This window comes from Mytilus trossulus, chromosome 1, assembly GCF_036588685.1.
Source record: "Mytilus trossulus isolate FHL-02 chromosome 1, PNRI_Mtr1.1.1.hap1, whole genome shotgun sequence".
Lineage (NCBI taxonomy): Eukaryota > Metazoa > Mollusca > Bivalvia > Mytilida > Mytilidae > Mytilus > Mytilus trossulus.
Window position 1 is genome coordinate 29,462,977 of NC_086373.1, and position 23,314 is coordinate 29,486,290.

At 31.8% G+C, this 23,314-nt stretch overlaps 1 protein-coding gene across 3 annotated transcripts; it reads left to right on the forward strand.

Annotated features, from left to right (window-relative positions):
* The first annotated feature begins 41 nt into the window (after positions 1–41).
* Positions 42–15,225, forward strand: LOC134721028 (uncharacterized). Of its 3 annotated transcripts, none has more exons than XM_063583692.1 (7): positions 42–161; positions 2,667–2,765; positions 3,610–3,848; positions 4,303–4,435; positions 4,964–5,179; positions 7,733–7,746; positions 13,108–15,225. In XM_063583692.1, exons 2-7 carry the CDS (start codon positions 2,699–2,701, stop codon positions 13,270–13,272), a joined length of 834 nt encoding a protein of 277 aa, XP_063439762.1. In that variant the 5' UTR covers positions 42–161; positions 2,667–2,698; the 3' UTR covers positions 13,273–15,225. The 3 variants fall into 3 exon arrangements, with proteins under 3 accessions (XP_063439762.1, XP_063439781.1, XP_063439772.1); XM_063583711.1 differs by having other exon boundaries at positions 7,707–7,746; positions 13,108–13,411; XM_063583702.1 differs by lacking the exon at positions 7,733–7,746.
* The last annotated feature ends 8,089 nt before the right edge of the window (positions 15,226–23,314 follow it).

Below are 23,314 nucleotides of genomic sequence, written 5' to 3' on the forward strand. Positions count from 1 at the left end.
TTTTATTGTAACTTCCGATTTTCTGATTAATGGGTAAATAATACTTCGTAATCAATATCTGTAATGTATTGTTTACCTTATTGATTTGCATGCGTGTGTTGGAAGCGCCACCTATCATCTTACGGTTACAGCAGCTGATTACAAGATGTAGATTCCTAACGGTAAGTGTGTATTTACTACATTTACATGAAATGAATTATCATTTTAACGGTTTAATTGAAATGTTGGAAATCAAAATTATAGATTGAAATATAGGAAACAATCGGGTACTGAATTCTTACGATTAGAAACTGGTTATTGGAACATTATTGGATTGGCTCCGTGAAATATTCTGACTCATCAACATATCTTGGTACATGCTAAATAATTATCTGATTATACATGAACACATTATCCTTTGTTACATTACTAATGTTTTTGCAGATGGTTTGGTATTAAATTTGAAATATTACATTAACATAAAATTATATAGTTATAAAATAGAGCACAATACGACATCCCACATATTTGTTCCAAAGATCAATAATTTAAGATTTTTATTTCCGCAGATCACAATCTTCTGTGTTTCTTTGAATGGTTTTTTTCTTCTATATTTGTCAAAAATAGAATTAACGTCTTGCAAGTATTGATGGGTTTTGTGATTCATTATCTTATACATAAATATAAATTTGAAAGTAAGGAAGTTTTAAAGCGAGGTTTTAAGGTGAGCCGCAAGCTGAATATTTCTATGCTTGTTAAAAAAGTATTAAGGAAACACATGAAACTATCTATAACACTTATTTTATTGTTCATAAAATAAATATATAGTTTAAAAATATTTAGACGCAAATCCATGTTCCCGTGACCCTGTGTCAAATCTTGGGCCATTGAAAGATGTTGCATGTTACTTTGTGTATCATTATTTTCCCGACAACTTGAACTATATAGGTACAAGTCCCAGGTGCCATCGATAATTGAAGGGAAACGTTTATTAATTCTTGTATGTATATATATTAACATTTCAATGGACCAAAGGATAAAATCAATGGTATTTTGTGCAATGACAATAAGCATTTAATAAGTTCAATTTATCATTCAACAAGGGAAACAACTGTTGATCAATAAATCGACATTTTTCTACTGATATTACCGTGGTTAATTAATAAGTATTAGTCGATATTTAATATATGTAAATAGAGATAGGTCATGATACATAGTTGTACATATCGTATATAAGTACATTCCAGACACATTTAGATAGTCGCCATTGGCTAATCGTCAAGTGCTTCAACCAAAAAAAAACATTTTTCCTGATTTCTCCACTTTTCTTATACTGCAATGATTCTTCTAACTGTACTCAGGAACATATATATATTAGATATACTGTTCCCAGCTGTACTGCAATACTAACTCTCCCTTTCCTTCTTTTTTTCTAACTGTACTGCAATAATAACTCTCCCTTTCCTTCTTTTTTTCTAACTGTACTGCAATAATAACTCTCCCTTTCCTTCTTTTTTTCTAACTGTACTGCAATAATAAATCTCCTTTTCCTGATTTCTCCACTTATAGATTGCATATATTGCCAAAAATATTCTCCTTTTCCTTATTTCTCTACTTGAACTACTAGTATACTGTAATTATGAGTCTCCTTTTCCTGATTTCTCTAACTTTACTGCAATAAAGAATCTTCTTTTTCTGAATTATCCAACTAAACTGCAATGATTATTCTCTTTTTTCTGATTGTCCTTTTCCTGAATTCTCCAAGTATATACTGTAATCCTGATTCTCCTTTTCCTGATTTTCTCATACTATACTACAATAATGATTCTCCTTTTCCTGATTTTCTCCAACTATGTATACAGCAATAATTATTCTTCATTTCCCGTAGTTCGAACTATACAGCAATAAGAATTTTTCATTTCCTATTAATTTCTCCAACTTTCCTGCAAAAATTAGTCTTCTTTTCCTGAATTGGGGAATATTTTTGTTTTAACACGGTTTAACTCTATACTAAAATTTAGAATAACACATAATTATACTTTATTCATAAGCAAAACAGCTTAAAAGGAGACTTTTTCTTTTTGTTCTCTATCGTTAGTATTTCCCCGATATTTCGCTGTGCCCTTTTCGCTTGTGACCACTTCGATGAACGTTATAGATTTCTATTTATAACGGTAACGGTAAACTATTTTTTAAGTCCGGGATTTCTTTACCATAAATTTTTGCGGTGATATCGTTCGTAACTTAAAATACGATCAATGTTGGCTAATAAGTCCTTATTCTCACCAATTAAAGTAAACAGGCCAGTCAGATCTATGGATATATTACCTATATATATAGATATCGGTATTCTTAAAATTGTTTGATTGTCAAAAAATGTATTTGGGACGTTGGTTTTTATATGTTTCTCCTTTTTCCCCTGCATGTGACGTTTTATAGCTAACTGTATTATACATGTTTTTATCGCTATTTAAGACCGTTTGGTGGCCTATTGTTGTTTATTGGTTATATGTGTCTCATTGGCAATCACAGTTACCTCTCAATAGAAATAGGAAGCGAAGGAAAAAAACATAACACTTTAGTTAGACAGGGCAAAAGAAGCTGATCATCATAAAGTTGAAATAGTATAACTGAAATATATGGTTTAATGATTAAATGTTAATTTACAAAATTTTATTTATTAACAGGGCTTCAAAAGATGTAACACATTGGGGACACAATGGACAATGCTTCATTGTGGGGAGTCATTATTTTACTCCCAATATGGGCAGCTCTTGCAGATCAAGGTAAGTTATCATTGGTGGTAGACATAATTATATATATAAAAAAAAAACGGAAATTCTAACTGATGAATGATAAGATACCTATGCAAGTATGAATAAACTGGTATGTGGCCTATTTATTCGCAAATGAGATCAAAGTAACATGCAATGCAAAATAAACATAAGACATCTAGAGGGTTAACAATATATATAAACTTCTGTATACGTTAATATACTTTTAATTTCTCAATCCGGTAACTGGCAATTATAACTGAATATCTTTGCTGTAGCATGTTCTCCTTGATTTCGACCGGGTTAAGCCAAAGACTTTAGAATTTGTAACATCTGCTTCTTCGATCATGCAGCAAGCAACATTAAGGAGTAATACATAGACTGGTAGGCTCGAAGTCAGAGTAAGGCGATATGTCTCTCATCGGACTTTGTCCTTGTGAGCTAGCACTTTAAAACAATCCGACATAACGTGTCGGCGTAGTAAAAAGCAGTGTACATATGATATAAAATTAACATGTGCTCGTCTTAAATATGCATTTAACTTGCCACTGGACGTTAAACAGTCAACCAACGTCATCATCATTATTTACTTGTACCATCCGTTATGTTAAGTTTATGACACTTGTGACACGTGTAAATCCTTCATCTGAAAGACATTCATCTAAAAGTGAAGCAGGCGAAACTTTTCAGCGTGTGCACTCTTGTTAAGGTACATGTATCATTGATTTCTCAACCTTGATCAATATGTTTTTGAAAGACAAAATAAATAGAATTTTAATTAGAGCCCATCCCATTCAAAAAGAAGAAAGACCCTCCCCCTGATGGATACTAACAACTATTTTGTACTATTTTATAGCATTATACATGGACACCTATGGACATTGCAATATGGATGGATATTATCCAATCAGTGACGAGACCGTTACCCTGAGCGGCAGGGGAGGGGGACAGGCATACAAGACAATGATTTGTGTTATTAAATTCAGGGCTGAAAGAGATGAACAAATCTGCATCATCTTTGATGAACTAAGTATCAAGGAAAGAGGAACTCATCTCTCGATCTTTGACGGCCAGTTATCTAGTGGTAACCCTAAGGTATATCCTCTTATTCGTTTATTGGATGAATGTTACTACATTCGGCATTCAAACACTTCTTTTATGACAGATTGTCATATGTTGTACGTATGAAATTGAAAAAGAAAGAAAAAAAACCCAGCTCGCTCTAAATTTGATACAGATGATGTCAGACACTTTTAAAAAAAACTAAATTTTAGAATGATAATCTTGCCTTATAATTTAATCTTTTATTGTTTATAAAATTATATGCAACATTTTTAAAATGCATTGCAATTTTTATTCATAAACATTTTTGTTTAAATATGTCCCCATCTTGTTTTTAGAAGATTCATGTCCACATCATTATATGCATAATATAAACCTATGATATCTTTATAAAACCTAAGACTCAAACAATGTAGGTGTGAAGAAAAATCGAAATGATTGTCTGAGCAATATAAACATTGTCAATAATAATCTCTTATTTTTTCAGTACAACTTCGGACAGCGTAGTTCAGCCTCTAGTTTGTGTAGTACAGGAAGATACCTGACAGTAAAACTGGAGAAGGAAAATTACAAATCAACTAATTTTCAGTTTAAACTAAGAATTTTAGAGGAAAGTCAAAGTAAGAAGTATATGTATATACTTGTAAATTATTTAGAACTTCAAATACATGTACATGTATGTAGCTTAGAACAACACCTGGCTTTAAAATAAAAGGAAAAATTTACATAAAACATAATTTTTAGTTTTTAACCCTGAACCGCCATGTATTTTACATATACATCTGATAGCCTTAGTATCATGTAAGTCGCTAAATTGTAAAAATACATTCAGGGGTGTGTCTAAGAATTGGGGTTCGGATGTGCAGGAAAATTAGGCAAGGGTACAATATGTCCTCAGCCGGCCCAGGACAGCTCCGTAAGCTTCTTTCAGGGTAACATGTTTTCTGATCTTTGAATCCTCTATTCATCTGGTACTTGGAACCCCCTCATCATATTAAAAGGTCACTAATTAGCTAAAATTACAAACGATGAAAATATGATTTTTTTTTTATTCTTTTTAATTAAAACAAAATACATGTATACTTAATATATATTTAGCTATTATCATTCAGTCTGATTCGATTTCATATGTTTATGATGTATTTCAGCTGATGGTTTGATAAACGGTTTAAATGGGTTTGTGATGTCAGTTGGAGTAATCATTGCTATCATTATTTGTGTTGTGGTGCTGATCACAGTTTTTGCCGTTGTTATCGTCTGTTGCTGTTGTAAAACTGGCGGGATAAGCCAGTCTAAAGGAATAAAAATGAATCGACAATCAGGACCACAACAAGGGTGTAGTAATCAACGTCCAGCTCCATCAGGTTATAACATTTTTATATTGATTATACTTTTGCATGCTTTGAAAATAAAACCCTACAACACTGTTTTTTCCCTGACATTCCACAAAAAACACCGCGCTTTACCGTTTCCGTTTCCATTCCATAATCCGTTTCCGCCGTTTAGCAACACCCACATCTGGTGTATGTTCATCTATGAACTTCTCATTGAACAATTACCTGGGATATTTCATTTTGCCACTGCTTGACCAGAAATAACAACTTTTGTTGATATATTTTAAAAACATTCTTATTCTTCTGCATGCTGTTTCACTGATCGATTGTTGTGATGCTTCCGTTTGAGTTCTGTTTTGTTTGTTACACTCAAAACGCCACTCATTCATAAAGGTATAACGTTTGGTATTCTATATCATTCTAGTTGTATTGTTTTGCTAAAGAAAATTCATGAATGAAATTTATAACGCAATGTTTAAAAGGGAGAAAAATCAAAGACTTGCAACATAAATTCATTTCGTGGTAAAGGTTATTTCTCAGTTACTATAAGTAATATTTGCAGTGATTATAATGATCCATCTGGAAGGGTTCATCTGACATTGACTTCCTTTGTATTGCTGTTTGTTTAATTGGTAAATGTGCAGTTTTAAGGTTACATTGAAGGTCATTTAAGCTGCTAAAATGTATTATAGTTTCTGACATGAAACTTGTAGGTGGCCATTAGAAACCTGTTTTTTTTTATAAAGTGACAAAAACTAAACCGACAAAAAAGACATGTTTGTACAATCTTTTAAAGGCTCCAAACCAGTTTAATAATGCAGTAATGGACAAACAATAACAACAAAAAATAGAAGGTCGAGATAACATACATGTAAATTTATAACATGTCCTCTGGATTTTACAAATTACAAATAAACATCATATAAAAAAGAAGATGTGGTATGATTGCCAATGAGACAACTATCCACAAAAGACCAAAATGACACAAACATTAACAATTATAGGTCACCGTACGGCCTTCAACAATGAGCAAAGCCCATACCGCATAGTCAGCTATAAAAGGCCCGAATAAGACAATGTAAAACAATTCAAACGAGAAAACTAACGGCCTTATTTATGTAAAAAAAAAATGAACGAAAAACAAATATGTAGCACATAAACAAACGACTACCAATGAATTACAGGCTCCTGACTTGGGACAGGCACATACATAAATAATGTGGCGGGGTTAAACATCATGTCTATCTCAATTTCTCTTAACCTATCAATCTTAAAGCACTTATATACATGTAGTAGTGAAACATTTTCAATATTTGGTGTAGCAGGCAACATGCACTGATTGTATAAGATATATTTCACAAAGCAGACGACTTTTATTTTTCATCTTTGTTTACAGATGCTTTATGTTATGAAATGTTCATTTGCCAAATGTCCATTGTCTAGCCTCATTTTCATGATTCACATTTTTAAAAGTGTTTGTCTGTGTCTGAGATACTAAAGTACTTAACTAGAAGCAATAGGTCAACTGCATTTGGTGTTTAGAATTATTGTAAGGTGAACCCGTCTGTCGTGTTCGGTTCATCTCACCTTGACCTCATGTCTGTTTGACACGATAAATGGTTATTTGACCTCAATTTCATCAATATTAGGTATTCATATAATTTCCACTTCTCTCATACTATAAAACAATAGGCAATTATATTTGTTGTATGGAATGATTGTAACAAGTATTTAACTTCAGTTAAACCTTGATCTTAGTAGGCTTTTTACTTAAAATGGTTTACTTTTACAGGTTGTGACTTGGAAGGAGAACTGTCTCATTGGCACTTCTTCTTATGTCTATCTAAATGTACTAGTAATTATAATAATTTAAACTAGCGAGACGTTTCAGCGTGTGCACTGTTGTTTTTATCTCGCTGAATCATTTATGTTAGTATTTTATGTTTTAGTTGATATGAGTCCACAATGTCCTTGCGGGCTAATGCTATCACTTGGCATCCGTCATCGTTTAAATTATGTTACCAAAGACGTTTCCTTTTACACTACGGAACGAACCATCGGATGGCCACTAAAGGAGTTATGGTCCTTAGATGATGATGCGTTTGTTACTTATCTCAAGAACTATACACTGTAGATATCAATTGTAAACAGCAAATATGATCAGCAGTACCGGTATACAAAAAACAAATGAGTAAAACCGTTAGATGAGTCCTTATAGGAGTTGTTTCCCTTGATAATTCTTACTAGTTTGCAAATCTGAGTCACTTTTATGAATTAGTTGTTTTGCCCTTGAATGAAGACTCTTGACTTATATTGGTGTTCGTGTTAATTTGCATAAAAGATAGGGATAAACTGCACTACTAAAGTGACTCACAATACAAGATTTAGGAAAAAGAAAAATAACCAATCACAATATAGTTAGAAATTAAATTTATGTTTGCATACAACTGTTTCTTTGCAAGGTGAACGATTCAGGCTCTTAGAAGCATCTTGTTTTGTTTATTTTAGTTGCATAAATAATTGTTTTTGTTTATCTAGTTTGATTTTGACCTTGCAGTTGTATGTTGTGCCTTTTATTTGAAGTGTGTTTTACATTAGTAAGTAGATCAGATTTTTTTGTATAAGTGCATCTAACTTTGCATGTTTTTATCCATTGCATGATTTTAGTGTGTGTTTTGATTGTAGGAAAATAAGAATATGATTAATCTAACATAATCTTGACACGAAGCAAGTTTTATTTTGCCTGTCAGAATAGTTAATTATTGGCCTGGAACCAAAATAAGTGTATTTTCTTAAATTTAATGAAATTGGAAGAAAAAGTCCGATTGTCGCTTTGTTTATTTATAGTTAATAAAAAAAAAACAAGAATTTCCTTCTAATGTAAAGTTTAAGATACATTATATTTTCTATTGGCCTTTAGGAAAGGGGATGGCGTACACAATGGTTTAAAAAATTAATATTTTTTGGACAAAATTATTCGCAAAATCTGTATATGCTGGCATTATATATAAATGGATACATCTGTTGTAGGGTTGTCACTGACTCAGACGTACCTATGAATATAATTATTTTCTGTGACTGTATCTTACATTAATTTGTATGATCCTTTACTATAGATAATTTAGCTGATCTGTAACAATAACATCTTCATGCCTTATATATCATGTACTGTAATACGCCGCTAGATTAAAACTGACGTGGAAAGGTAACAAATGCCCACCGAAAGCTCTTTTTTTTTAGAGCCCAGGTGGTCGTGTGGTCTAGCGAGACGGCTGCAGTGCAGGCGATTTGGTGTCACGATATCACAGTAGCATGGGTTCGAATCCCGGCGAGGGAAGAACCAAAAATTTGCGAAAGCAAATTTACAGATCTAACATTGTTGGGTTGATGTTTAGACGAGTTATATATATATATATCCAACGCAATCATAGGTTTGAACGTAGTTTTCAATTTAGACTCGTTTATATATATATATATATATATAACTCGTCTAAACATCAACCCAACAATGTTAGATCTGTAAATCCCGCTAGACCACACGACCACCTGGGCTCTCAAAAAAAGAGCTTTCGGTGGGCATGTGTTACCTTTCCACGTCAGTTTTAATCTAGCGGCGTACTACAGTACATGATATATAAGGCATGAAGATGTTATTGTTACAGATCAGCTAAATTATCTATAGTAAAGGATCCTACAAATTAATGTAAGATACAGTCACAGAAAATAATTATATTCATAAGTACGTCTGAGTCAGTGACAACCCTACAACAGATGTATCCATCGGATCGCCATCAATGATGGTGATACATGGCTGTGTACATAATGTATATACAACTCGTCTAAACATCAACCCAACAATGTTAGATATATATATATATGCGTTCAGTCACAGTAAACAGTATCTATACGTATGATAACTAGTAGGGTAAAAAAATACATAAACATAAATGAAACAAATTTCAGCATGTAAGAAGAAATGAAATGATGAGAAAATAATTAGTATATTAAGACAAGGCAGGTGCGTGTCTTTGACCCGTGTTCGTTTTGGTGCATTACTAACATAACAACAATCCTCCTATTATGCAACATTTGACATTTCGACCTACCCATAATAATATGAATATTAGTAGGTTCAAGGACACAGTTACTTATCGTCCTTTCATTACAAGTGACACTGTCCACACTATGGACTTCAAGTCCATAGTATGGACAGTGTAAAACTTTTTTAATACATTTAGGTTATGCATGGAATATTAGGCAAGGGGATGAAATTATTTTACTTATAAAAAGGGTACGATTTTTTTATACGACCTCAAAATTTTTTGCGGGTCGTCTATTGGTATCACGTCGTCGTCGTCGTCGTCGTTTGAAGACGGATGGTTTCTGGATATTTACTTTAGTATTAGTAAATAGAAATCAATAAAATTTTAACACAATGTTTATAACCACAAAAGGACGCTTGGGATTGGTTTTGGTGTTATGGTCTCTAAGGTTTATGAATTAGGGTCTGTTATTGTTCTGGAATTGTACATCAATGTTTAATACCTTAAGTAGAAGGATGGGATATATTTTGTGGGTTATGGGGCAAACAGTCTAGGAATAAAGGGCCAAAAAGGGGTCAAAAACAAGCATTTTTGTAGTTTCAAAACAATAATTTGGAGTTATCTTTCTTTGTCCAGAATGGTTGTCGAATCACCTAAAACCAATGCTTTCTGAATTTGAAAATTGGAGATATCTTTCTTTGTCCAGAATAGTAGTTGAATCAACTTAAATCAATGCCATATACAATATACAATGCAATATTCACTTTACTACTAACTAAAAAATTAAAGCAGTCTTTACCATTCAATGATTACAAGCACTTTGATTACCATTCTAGGGTTATGCCCCTTTACAAATGGAAAATTGAAGAATTTTTTAGTTTCTGTTCTCTTGACTTAAGTTTGTCTCAACTAAATTTAATGAAATGTGTATATAAAGCTAATTTCCTCTAAACTCAGTTTAAGTTCTATTTTTGGTAGCTTCACTTTTACAGTTCTTGAGTTACGTCCTTTTATAACGTTACATGCTAGCGGGGGCATCATCTGTGTCCCTTTGGACACATTCCCCATTTATTTTTTTAGAAGTTACTATTAATTAATATTAATTTTAACCATGTCTGTATGACATTTTATATTTTAATATTTTATGATGTATTTAAATGAGAAGTAATTGTTGCAAACTCCATTAGAAATTTGAATTCAGATCATTGTTTGAATATGGGAAAGGGGGGTGTGTGAAAAAAAAATAGGGGGGTCAATTTTTCTCATTTCAGATTTCAGAAATCAAATCTGAATTTCTGAATTTCTTCAAATATTTTTTTTTTGAGAGGATTAAATTTCAACGGCATAGTGAATTGCTCTAAAGCAAAAAAAAAAGTTCATTAGACCACATTCATTCTGTGTCAGAAACCTATGATGTGTCAACTATTTTTATACGACCGCAAAATATGAAAAATTTTCGTCGTATATTGCTATCACGTTGGCGTCGTCGTCTGCGTCGTCGTCGTCGTCCGAATACTTTTAGTTTTCGCACTCTAACTTTAGTAAAAGGGAATAGAAATCTATGAAATTTTAACACAAGGTTTATGACCACAAAAGGAAGGTTGGTATTGATTTTTTGGAGTTTTGGTCCTAACAGTTTAGGAATAAGGGTTCCAAAGGGTCCAAAATTAAACTTTATTTGATTTCATCAAAAATTGAATAAATGGGGTTCTTTGATATGCCGAATCTAACTGTGTATGTAGATTCTTAATTTTTGGTCTCGTTTTCAAATTGGTCTACATTAAGGTCCAAATGGTCCAAAATTAAACTTAGTTTGATTTTGACAAAAATTGAATTCTTGGTGTTCTTTGATATGCTGAATCTAAAAATGAACTTAGATTTTTGATTATTGGCCCAGTTTTTAAGTTGGTCCAAATCAGGATCTAAAATTATTATATTAAGTATTGTGCAATAGCAAGAAATTTTAATTGCACAGTACTCAGCAATAGCAAGAAATTTTCAATTGCACAGTATTGTGCAATAGCAAGAAATCTTCAATTGCACAGTATTGTGCAATAGCAAGTATTTTCAATTGCACAGTATTGCGCAATAGCAAGAAATATCTAATTGCGCAATATTGTGCAATAGCAAGAATTCCAATTGGAGTTATCTTTCTTTGTCAAGAATAGGTAGTTGAATCAACCTAAAATCATTGTTTTATACAATATACAATGTATATTCACTTTTACCACCAACTGATAAATTAAGACAATCTTTATTCAGTGATAACAAGCACATTTTTACATTTTAATATTTTATGATGTATTTAAATGAGTAAGTATTGTTGCAAACTCCATTAGAAATTTGAATTGTGATTAGTTTTGGAATAAATGATAGGGGGATGTGAGAAAAAAAATTGAGGGGGGGGGGGGGGAATTCAATTTTTCTCATTTAAAATTTCATAAATAAAAAGAAATTTCTTTAACCATTTTTTTGAGAGGATTGATATTCAACAGCATAGCAAAGGCAAAACAAAAATTTAAAGTTCATTAGACCACATTCATTCTGTGTTTAATATTTAATCACAATCCAAATTTAGAGCTGTATCCAGCTTGAATGTTGTGTCCATACTTGCCCCAACCGTTCAGGGTTCAACCTCTGCGGTCGTATAAAGCTGCGCCCTGCGGAGCATCTGGTTAAATCACAATCCAAATTCAGAGCTGTATCCAGCTTAAATGTTGTGTCCATACTAGCCCCAACCGTTCAGGGTTCGACCTCTGCGGTCGTATAAAGCTGCGCACTGAGGAGCATCTGGTTAGGTACAGTACTGATGATAAATTTTTAGGTAAAATACTGATTTGGTCCAGTTGAAAATGTAAAAAAATACTAGTAGTATGTCACAAGTTGTAAAGCTGAAATAAAAAAATCACAGAATTGTTCGTATTTTGAGTTATAGCTGGTAAACTCTTCTATATATATTTTTTTAAATTGTCCCTAAATTAGTTCACTGCATTGTAAAGATGTGATTTTTTTTTTACTTGAATGCACTGCGATTTAACTGTGTTCTCGGGCAAGTTATTTTTATTCAACTTTCCTCCTAATCACAATGTCTTTGATTAATCTGCCTTATAATCAGTTGTTTAATAGTTGTTTAAACATGTTGAAATACACTGATTGTATACACACAAAACAGCAGAAGGGAGCACCATAATATTATACTCAAGGTATCTATATTATAGATACCTGATAGTCATAATTTGTACATTCACAACTTATAACTGTTTTCAAGTTGGATGACTACATTGTTATTTGAGATTAATTTTTCAAACCTCCTGGTTAGATTAGATATGGATATAAACTATCTTTCTGATATCTTTATAACCATCAAATTGAAAATTGAATTAAATAAACGAATTTTAATGCAGTTTGAGGTAAACTTTTTTCGTCCAGGATAGGACATCAAATGCCGGAAAATTAACTTTGTGTATTTCAGTTCCGATCAACTGTCATTAATTCATGTTCGTTTTATTGTGCATACATTTCACAGATAAATTCAATATTGAAATATCAATCATTAATACGTGTTCAATTGCTTTGCTACTCTGCAATTTGCACGGTTTGCTTTGCTGAACAATGTTCCTATAAAATGTTTACAAAAATGCATTATCTGTATTTTATATCTTCTGACATATATAGAAAGCTAAAACTTGTTGTACCCTTTAGATTACCCTGTGTTCACTGCTCTACGATGGCTTCTCGCAAGTAGATATGGATTACGGAGATGGCCTGAATTATTTTGGTTATTCCTGAAATGAATATTTATGTTGTGATTTTATTTGAAAACATTGTTTGTGACAAATCTATTATGTATGCTGTATAGGAATTAGACAATATTTTGAAATTTTTAATTACACAGAATTGTTTATTGTTTTCTAGCTCCACCACTTCAGGACTATGGACAGGATGGATATCATCCCGTGCCAATACAAGACGGTGAACCTCCGCCGGCGTACTCTGAACAACCACCGCCATACACAACTGCGGATATTCCGTCTTGACGAATCAAAAGCTGCCATCATTTGTAATGTGTTGTCTAAGTAGAATACTTTTAACTGATTATTTTTGTAAATCAGGGAGTTATTTATTATCCTAGAGCATATTTGTTAAATATAAAAAGTGTATGAAATCATGTTATCTAGGATAACACAAATGAAATATCTTAAAATTGAAACTATCTTCCTTAAATATGAACATATTTTTATATGTAATAATTCAACATATATATATTTTTATATATATATAAAGAGAGATAAGGGTAGCAAAACCGTTAGGGTCACATTTTGGTGTCGCCTGACTGCAAATCTTAAGCGACGAAGGGATCATCTCTTTACATTATGATCACTTCTTCACATAAGTATCACATATGTTGATTTGTTTACTCTTCATTCATTCCTGTCAAAGATTTTCTATCTGCAACTCTTGAAAAATTAAGCTTGTCATATTATAAAAAGTATCTCTGATTCATATGCAGGACGTGAAGTTATGCACCTGTTATTTTACATCTAGTTGATTTTTGTGTTACCCATAACATGGATATTTCCATTTTTGCTTATATTATATAAATGTCTTCTATGAAAGCCTCTCAATTTTTGGAAATAAAATACAGATTAGTATGTTTCGATCAATAATTATTCGTGGTCCCTTTTGTCATTTTCTTGTGCTAGCAGATAATGGACGATCTCTCTATGTATCAAACGCACCAAACTTCGATAAAGATACATGTATTTGTTTGTTAAGTTGAGTCAGTAAAAGCATCTGGATTTTTTCTTTGAAATGTGAACTTTAGTAAAACAAACATTTATTGTTTGGCCTTAATATTTATGATATACATGAAAGATAAAGTAAGAGTATTGTTAGATGTAAGTAAATAATTTTATGCGTGTAAAATGTATTTATTACGGATGAGTATTATTCTAGTCACTGAAGGTATATTAGTAGTTTGTATTTTAGTAGAAACCAATTCACTCTCGAATCTTTTCCCTAGTATTGCCATTTTTATAGCCGAAAGTCAGTGGTTCTCTCCGGCTTTCTCTAACAATAAAAACTGGCCGCCACGATTAAATCAAAATATTACTGAAGGTGGCGTTAAAAAACAACAATCAAACAACCAATCGAATCTTTTTATTCATGCATAAAGTGCATTTTTGAAATTGTCTTGTGCCATCATATTTTCACGGAATCTTTGTGCCATCCATGACAGAATAAAATAGTTTATTTTAAAATTGACCCTTAATTGATACATTCCGTATGGAAATTTCCAGGGTCCTGAAATGTGCATTTTACTTGGTTATTATATCCCTAATTTTAAATCGTTTATATGTATATTTTACAAAATTTAGAGCTTTATACCTAGATAAAATTAGGTAAATATTCCTGTCAAAATCATTTTTCCCCAGTCGAGCAGATATCAATACGGACGGGTCATGCAAGCTCTTGTCTTTTTGCCTTTTTGGCTACGTTTGTACTTCTATATTTGACCGCTTTGAAAAATTCCTAAATGGATTTTGATGCTACTATCGACACTTGATATTCTATTTATGCTTCTTTATTGTTTATTTATGTTTGCTTTTGTTAATATTAATTTATGAGTTGTGTTTTGTTGATGTTAACGATTAGTGCAATAGATATAATAGTAAGGTAATGTGATATTAATTATTTAATATAGAATTATGTATTTCTACACAAATATTTATTTAACTTTATACTAAGTTGTTATTGTCCTAAGCTATAGGTATATGTAAGACAGATAATTGAGGTCATAATAAAAAAATCTAGATTTTCATAAACCCATTCAAAATTTTTCTGACAAAAAAAAAGTTTTATTCCTGAATATTTTCTTTCATCTTGCTTGAGGTTTTACCAGATGTGGTTTAAAAAAATTAAAATAATTTTACAATCGCCCACCTCGATTATTCAAAGAAGTTGAATGTGAATCTAGAAGTTTTCTATAATGACCTAACTGTATGATATGATTGTAATAAAAAATAGGATGAATTCATTGTTTTCTTTACTTGCTACGTATGCGATATATCTTTATTTACAATAACTACAATAAGCTACTATGCTCGGAACACAACAAACTGCACCAACCATCAATTTGAGATGCAGACTCGGAACACAAAAAACTGCACCAATCATTAATATGAGATACAGGGTATACACTAGCTGTTCCAAATATAATAAAACACGAATAGAAAACAAATACAACTTAGGTGGTTCAAAACCTGATAATTACATTTAAAAGTTCTCGAAAGAATAAAGATATTTAGCATTGCATTTTTAACCTGGCTCACATGCTGAAACATCTTGATATGCTTTACTGATCAGTATTAAATTTTAAGCTGAAAGTCTTCGAAAACGAGGTGATCCTATAGGGTTTACAACAAACGAGTATTGATCAGTAGAATGTAGGACAGAAAGTCACAGGACAAAAAGTCACAGACAAAAAGTCACGGACAAAAAGTCACAGGACAAAAAGTCACAATTCAGTTTTTAGAGTATTTTTCTTTAAACAAGAAAAAATAGTTTTGAAAACAAAGTTTTTGTTTTTTTCTTGAACTCTTATATATAAAGCAACTTTTTAATTAAAATTTATTCAGTAAATATCAATGATGAACAAATAATTGTTCTGAAAACAAAATGTCAAAGTGACTTTGTACTTAAATGGCTTCATGGTGCCAAGAAATGTCCCCTTTGGATGATTAAAATTTGATAACTTTTCATTTAACAAAGCTTATGATCAATGTCCTACACTGAAAAATAAATAGATGTAATAAAAAGAAAATATTTCAAGATCTTTCTCTTATATATTCAAACAATTGTCAAAAAAATAATTGTGACTTTTTGTCCTGTGACTTTTCGTCCTATCAAATTTGTGACTTTATGTCCTGTGACTTTTTGTCCTGTGACTTTCTGTCCGTTTACCGATCAGTATTGCCGATGATCAATGAAAGCAAGTCGGATGAACACTCGTAACTGGGAGAGACCATTTGGGATTAGTTTAATTCGTAACTTGGCCTGAAAATAAAAGACTTTGCAAAAAACAGGATGATATGTATATTCTTCAACATAAAAAGTAGGGTAGTCGAGGATACAAGTGTGTATAAAAGTGAAAAATGCGTCTGTAATGGAGAACAGAAATCCTAAGTCTCAACAATCCATCTTCAACTCATAAAACAAGTTTTATCATTACATATATTTAAAGAGACAAAGATGATTTATTTGTCTTGAATGCAGTACAGTTAGCAGTTAGTATGGTTATATATATGGGAAATATGTTCAAGGGGACACAGATGATGCCCCCGCTAGCAAATAACATTATATATAGACATAAATCAAGAACTATAAAAGTGACGCTTAAAAAATTTGAAATTAAACTGAGTGGTAATAAGCATTTAAAACAGGGTTTCCGCTTGCGAAAAAAATAATAATTGTGGCGATAAAAATTCGTCATTGGCGAAGGAAATATATATAACGATTTTATTTTACTCAGAATTCACCTTGAACTCGTTTTAAAAGATTTTGACAGATAATCAATAATCAGCTGATTGCATTCATAGCTATCAACATCAAAGGACTAATTAATAAAGGTGTTGATTGTATCGGCGTTTTGCATTTGCGCCGATCTGCATTTCATTTGCGCCGATTTTTTTTTTTCATTTGCGCCGATTTTTGTTTTCATTTGCGCCGATTTTTTAAGGTAAATAACAGGTAAATCACAGGTGAAATGATATAAGAAGATGTGGTATGAGTGCCAATGAGACACCTCTCCATCCCAGTAATGTTATTTTCATTTATCATAAAAGACCTCTTCCGTTAGCCAGTTTTACATGTGTTATGAATTGTCAATCATAACATGTTTATAACTGTTGTCTCCTGCTTAAAATCAAGAATTAAAAAAACTAAGATAAAAGCACTTTGTTTATACTAAATGACGAATTAAAAATATATGTAGCAGCATTCAAATCCATAAAAACTGAATACATTCAAATCATTAATCTGTTCTTGCCGAGTATGTATAGGCAACACATCTAATATATTCCTTTCTTATGATTTCGTCTCTTCTATATTTGGCAAAATTGTCGAAAACGAAGGCCATCTTTTCTTTGTCTGGCATACGTACTGGTAGGGGCATTTCTAAAGTTCTCATTTTCTCACAAGGAAGATATTAAAACAAGAGTTACAAATGGTGAAGTTGAAATCATCCCTTCTTTAATTTATGGACGCCATCACGAATTGGTTGACCGTTATGGAATCTGTACTTGGGCATTGTACGTTGTCTAAGAATGTATGACATTTGTCATCAGAAGGAGCGTCAGACAATGTCAACTGTGACTGTAACCCGAAACATTGGAATAGTCATTTACCAATTACAATGTCACTTGATTTGTCTTTATACTCTGTGCTCAGCCAATGTAAAAGTATGAACTCACCTGTAACTTACCTGTAAATCCAATTAAGAAAAATTTAAAATCGGCGCAAATGAAAAAATGAAATCGGCGCAAATGAAAGAATGAAAATTTTCAAAATCGGCGCAAATGTCATACGCTCGATTGTATGATATGACAAAATGATATGGTTAAATAGCTTCTGTCACATGTCACAAATAGGATTTATAAACCACTTTGCGACGCACGTGTTTGAAGCAAAATTTTTACGCCTCCTCTCCTTCTTTTAGTGATAGTTCAGAAAAGAAAATTGTTGTTATGACGAAAAATGTTCAAAAGCAAGAAAGGTCTCTGATTTAGAACTTTATCATTTAACTTTTATATAGATCATTGATTTGAGTTGGTACTTCAAAGTTAATGCTGCATTACATATACATTTAATTAAATTCAGTTAAGACAATAACACTTTAGTTAGAGAACGGGAAAAATAGCAATAAAGTTTATAAAGGGACAAAACTGAAGAACATTAATCAAAGTGCTTACATTGCATTGTATAAAGTATTGGTTGAAGTTGATGTTTTTTTTCTAAATTAATTTTTAAAATTGGAATTATCTTCCTTTGACTTTGTCAATAATTGTTGGTTAACATTAATTTTTAAATTGGAGTTATCTCCCTTTGTCCATTATAGTGGTTAAAGTTCTTTTTTAAAATTGGAGTTATATTCCTTTGTCCATAATTGTAGTTTGTTAAAATCAATTTTTAAAATCTGAGTGTTCTTCGTTTGTCCATAATTGTAGTTGAAAATAATTTTTAACAATTCTTTTATAAGGAGCATAACTCTAGATGGGTTGAAGGGACACCATCAAAATTCAAGCGTACGTACAGACGGACCAGGATAAATCTTAATGCCCCCTCCGCTACGACAGGGCATAAAAGTAAACATTAAAATGTGTTTGTGTCTGATCACCCTTTCAGCAAAAAAAAGTAAACATTAAAATGCTTTTGTGTCAGGCCACCCCTTCCAGCAAAAGAGAAACAAAACATTGCAACACGATAGGACACATGCTGAAATTTCTAGCCTGCTTCACTGTTGATGATTTATTCTATATTGTAAATCACATACACTTCATTTTATCAATGATCCATGAAAAGAGGGTCTAGGTCAGCTAAACCAAGCCAAACAGACATGTATACCTTACAATCATTACATACACCAAAAAAGTTGACATTAAGCTTATAAGTTAGGCACTGGCTACGGTTACATGGAAATGTAACAATAATAAAAATATTATTGTTACATTGGAGACTAATTGCCGGAATGCATTGTTGGGCAAGGAACCGATTAATTACGAATGTAACAATAATTATTGAGGCTACGGTTACATGGCGTTATTGTTACATAAAAACAGCAATGTACGATGGGGCTAGTAATATGAACTTATGATAATAAAAGTTGAAGACATTTATTTTATATACAATATATACAATAATAACATACGATATTTATTATTTATCATTATAACAAGTATTATTTAGTACATATGAAAGAATTAAGCAACAAAACTATAGAAGATTTAATTTTAATAAATCTAGCGTACATTGCTGTTTTTCATGTAACAATAACACAATGTAACTGTAGCCTCAATAATTATTGTTACATTCGTAATTAATCAGTTGCTTACCCAACTTTGCATTCCGGCAATTAGTCTCCAATGTAACAATAATATTTTTTATTATTGTTACATTTCCATGTAACCGTAGCCAGTGCCTATAAGTTATAGAATACAAGATACTGACCAAATTAAGAAAACTTTAATTTCTCTGACCCTCATCTCGAACGACCTATATAACAGTGCACACGCTGAAATGTCTCGCCTTCTTTACTAATCATTGATATTATGTTGATAGACCTATATATAAAACTTGATTACAACTGTCACATAAACTCAACATTAACCACGAAAACGAAACATTAATCACTGAACCATGAAAATGAGGTCAAGGTCAGATGAACCATGCCAGGCAGACATGTACAGCTACATTGTAAAAATGCTTCCAAACAACAAATATAGTTGACTTATTACTTATATTTAAGAAAAATAGACCAAAAGACAAAAACTTAAACACTGAGCAATGAACCATGAAAATGAGGTTGAGGTCAAATAAAACTTCCGCGACTGACATTTAGATCATAAAATATTTCCATACACCAAATATAGTTGACCTATGGCATATTGTATTAGATAAAAAACAAAAACAAACTCAAAAACTTAACTTTGACCACTCAACCATGAAAAAGAGGTCAAGGTCAGATGTCATCTGCCCCCTAGACATGTACACCTTACAATTATTCCATACAACAAATATAGTAGATCTATTGCATAAAGTATGAGAAAAACAGACCAAAACACAAAAACTTGACTCTAACAACTAAACCATGAAAATGAGGTCAAGGTCAGATGACACCTGCCAGTTGGACATGTACACCTTACAGTCCTTCCATACAATGAATATACTAGCCCTATTGTTTATAGTATCTGAAAAATGGACTTGACCATCAATACTTAGCCTTTTTCACTGATCCATGAAATGAGGTCGAGGTCAATTGAAAACAGTCCGACGGGCATGAGGACCTTGCAAGGTGCACACATATCAAATACAATAATCCTATTACTTGTAATAAAAGAGAATTCAATATTACAAAAAATCTGAACTTTTTTTTCAAGTGGTCACTGAACCATAAAAATGAGGTCAATGACATTTGACATGTGACTGACGGAAACTTCGTAACATGAGGCATCTATACACAAAGTATGAAGCATCCAGGTCTTCCACCTTTTAAAATATGAAGCTTTTAAAAAGTTAGCTAACACCGCCGCCGCATCACTATCCCTATGTCAAGCTTTCTGCAACAAAAGTTGCAGGCTCAACAAAAATTACACAAAACTTGGAGTGGACAGGTGAGGTCTGATTAACTATAAATGTAGCTCCATAAGGGTTTGGGAACCATGCCCCCCTAAATCTGCCAGTGCATTCAACAACCAGTTTTGTTGAGAAAAAACATCTGCTTAGTGTAAAGTTCAAAATTGTTATCTACAATAGGTAAGTCAGGCAAACTCTACAGAAATCAATTCACTTAAAATTAAAATGCTCTGCCGTGATCAGCTTAATACAATGGCAGAGGTCATGACTCAACCCTGAGCAATGGGGACAAGTATGGACACAACATTCAAGCTTGCTTCAGCTCTGAATTTGGATTGTGATTAAATATATGACAAAGCATAGGTTTCTGAAGCAGAAAGAATATGGTTAAAGAACCGAACATTTTGAATTGAGAGTTTTACCTAGTATGGTCCAATATCCAAAATCTAAATACACAGTTAGATTCAGCATATCCAAGTATACCAATAATTTAATTTATTTACTTACAATTTTACCTTCCTTTTAAGGTATGAAACCTTATGGTAAAATTTCATACATAGCCATACACTCATACTCAAAATAATTTGGAAAGAACAGATGAAAAAAATTGATGATAGACTTGGATTCAACAATATACCCCACCAACTTTAGGTCATGAAATAGGGGACTAAAATATAAGCATTTTAGGGAAGGAAGAATAAAAAAAATCATTTTAAAACTGTTTTAATATCTTTCTCTGTACAATGTACAAAATTGATACTATACATGTTAATAATATATACAATATAATACACAACTTCTAAAAGCTACTGGATAAAACAGGATTACCAGCAAACAGACTGAAGACGTAGGTTATAGATAATGCTATTAAAGGTGTTTCAGATCAGATTGTTCAATGTTTATTTTGTATGTCGTTAGAAAAATGAATATGTGACAGTTAAAACAGAATGACACAGGCAAGTTTCAAATGAGAAAACTGTTATTCCACTATTTATTTTAAATAATGATAACATGGAGAAAGTATTAAATGCTCAGTATACAGCAAATCTAAATGAAATAGTCTGAACGATTGTCTGATTCTGAAAAATATCGTTTTTGTAAATGACTGAAACTTGAAAATGACCTCAGTCCATCTATTTTGTTCACTTATAAATGCAAACAAATTAAACTGCTCTTCTTCCTTCTTCACTTTTTTGTAAAATAAATTTTTGTCTTACAGCGAGGAAATAGGCACTCAAATTTTTTAAAGGACGGCACAAATGTTTCAAGGTCAGAAAATGTTGCATGTTGGGTAATGAGCTGATGATTATGTCAAGACAGAAGACATTGCACATATAATTGCTGCCAAACCAATGAATTTATCAATGGTGATGAAGAAGATTTAAGAATGTATCTTAATTTGGTTATAAATATTTCTATGCAAAATGGTTTCAAAAGTTTGTAAACACATTAGCAAAAAGGTTGCATAAAAAATCTCAAGTTGATTTGAAAATAAATATGGAGTCAGAGTAAATAAGATGTTTTTAAATGTACAAATTTAAGGAAATTAGATTAGAGAACCAGTGAGCAACCCCCAAAAAAACCAGTAAGGTGTCAACAAACTTACAAAAGGACACCTGGATGTTAAAAGAACAGATTTGCAAGAGCGCACCATCTTTGATGTTTAAAAGACTGACTTACAGGAGTTATTTCCCCTGAAAAGAATAGGTCTAATTATTAATTATCTCCCCTATCATGTATCCAAATTGTATTTAAAGAATATATCTTTTCCTGGAATTATGAACTTGAAACAAGTAACAATCAATCTAAAATCTAGACCTTTGTTTGTAATATTTTCTTAATTATATTGATTTTTTTATAAGATGTGTCAAAAAACATTGACATTATATAAATTTTGCTCCCTATGTAATCTGGTTATAAATATATTTTTATTTATCCTTTATTACACCTACACTAGTATTTCCTACTGTTTGTGTTCTGAATAAAACACATTATATTGACAATTATACACATACATATAATTATTTGGTTTTTTTCTGAACACATGGTATTCTCCTAATTTTGATACAGTATCATAAACTATGGATTACAAGTTTTGGTATTGATAACTTAAAATAATTGATACATTTTCTTCACACAACTTATGTGTGAGTCTGCTGTGTTTATTGGGACCTTCGTTCAGGGAGATAACTCTTTAAATCAGTTATGCGTTTGTAAAAGTCAAGTTTCGTCAATGAATTGAAAGCATTTACCTGAAACAGATTGGAAATAATCTAAGAATCAGAGAAGCTTAGAACATATTTATGAAAATAAATGACACAAAAGTACTGATTTTAAGAGTTATTTTCGCTAACCTAGGTCTACCTACTTAAGAAGCAAAGAAAAAGAATTGATATATTAAATTGAGAAGAATGTAACAATCTATACATGCATATCTAGTGCAATAACAACTTATTGTGATTTCTATTTGAAGCAGACTAAATCTATTCATCACAGTCAGGTTTTGGCAAGATAGTATTTATTGTGGTAAGTAGTCAGATCTACAAATCTATATAAATACCACATTATACTAGTAAATAGCTGGACCAACAAGTCTTTAAAATTACCAACATATATTGGTAGCTTGTCAGAACTACACAGTTTATAAAAGAACATATATTTATGTGTCATGTATGTAGTTAGATTTACAGGTTTGTGGAAATTGAAAAAAAATACTTGTAAAAAACAGAAGAACAAATGAAACTGTGTAATCATTTCTACAATATCAAAATAC

Bases quoted from the DNA above. Each gene is read 5' to 3' on its own strand.
- LOC134721028 (XM_063583692.1), top strand. From the start codon at position 2,699: ATGGACAATGCTTCATTGTGGGGAGTCATTATTTTACTCCCAATATGG. The intron at 2,766-3,609 runs GTAAGTTATCAT...ACTATTTTATAG, and splicing joins GGCAGCTCTTGCAGATCAAG to CATTATACATGGACACCTAT. The intron at 4,436-4,963 runs GTAAGAAGTATA...GATGTATTTCAG, and splicing joins AATTTTAGAGGAAAGTCAAA to CTGATGGTTTGATAAACGGT.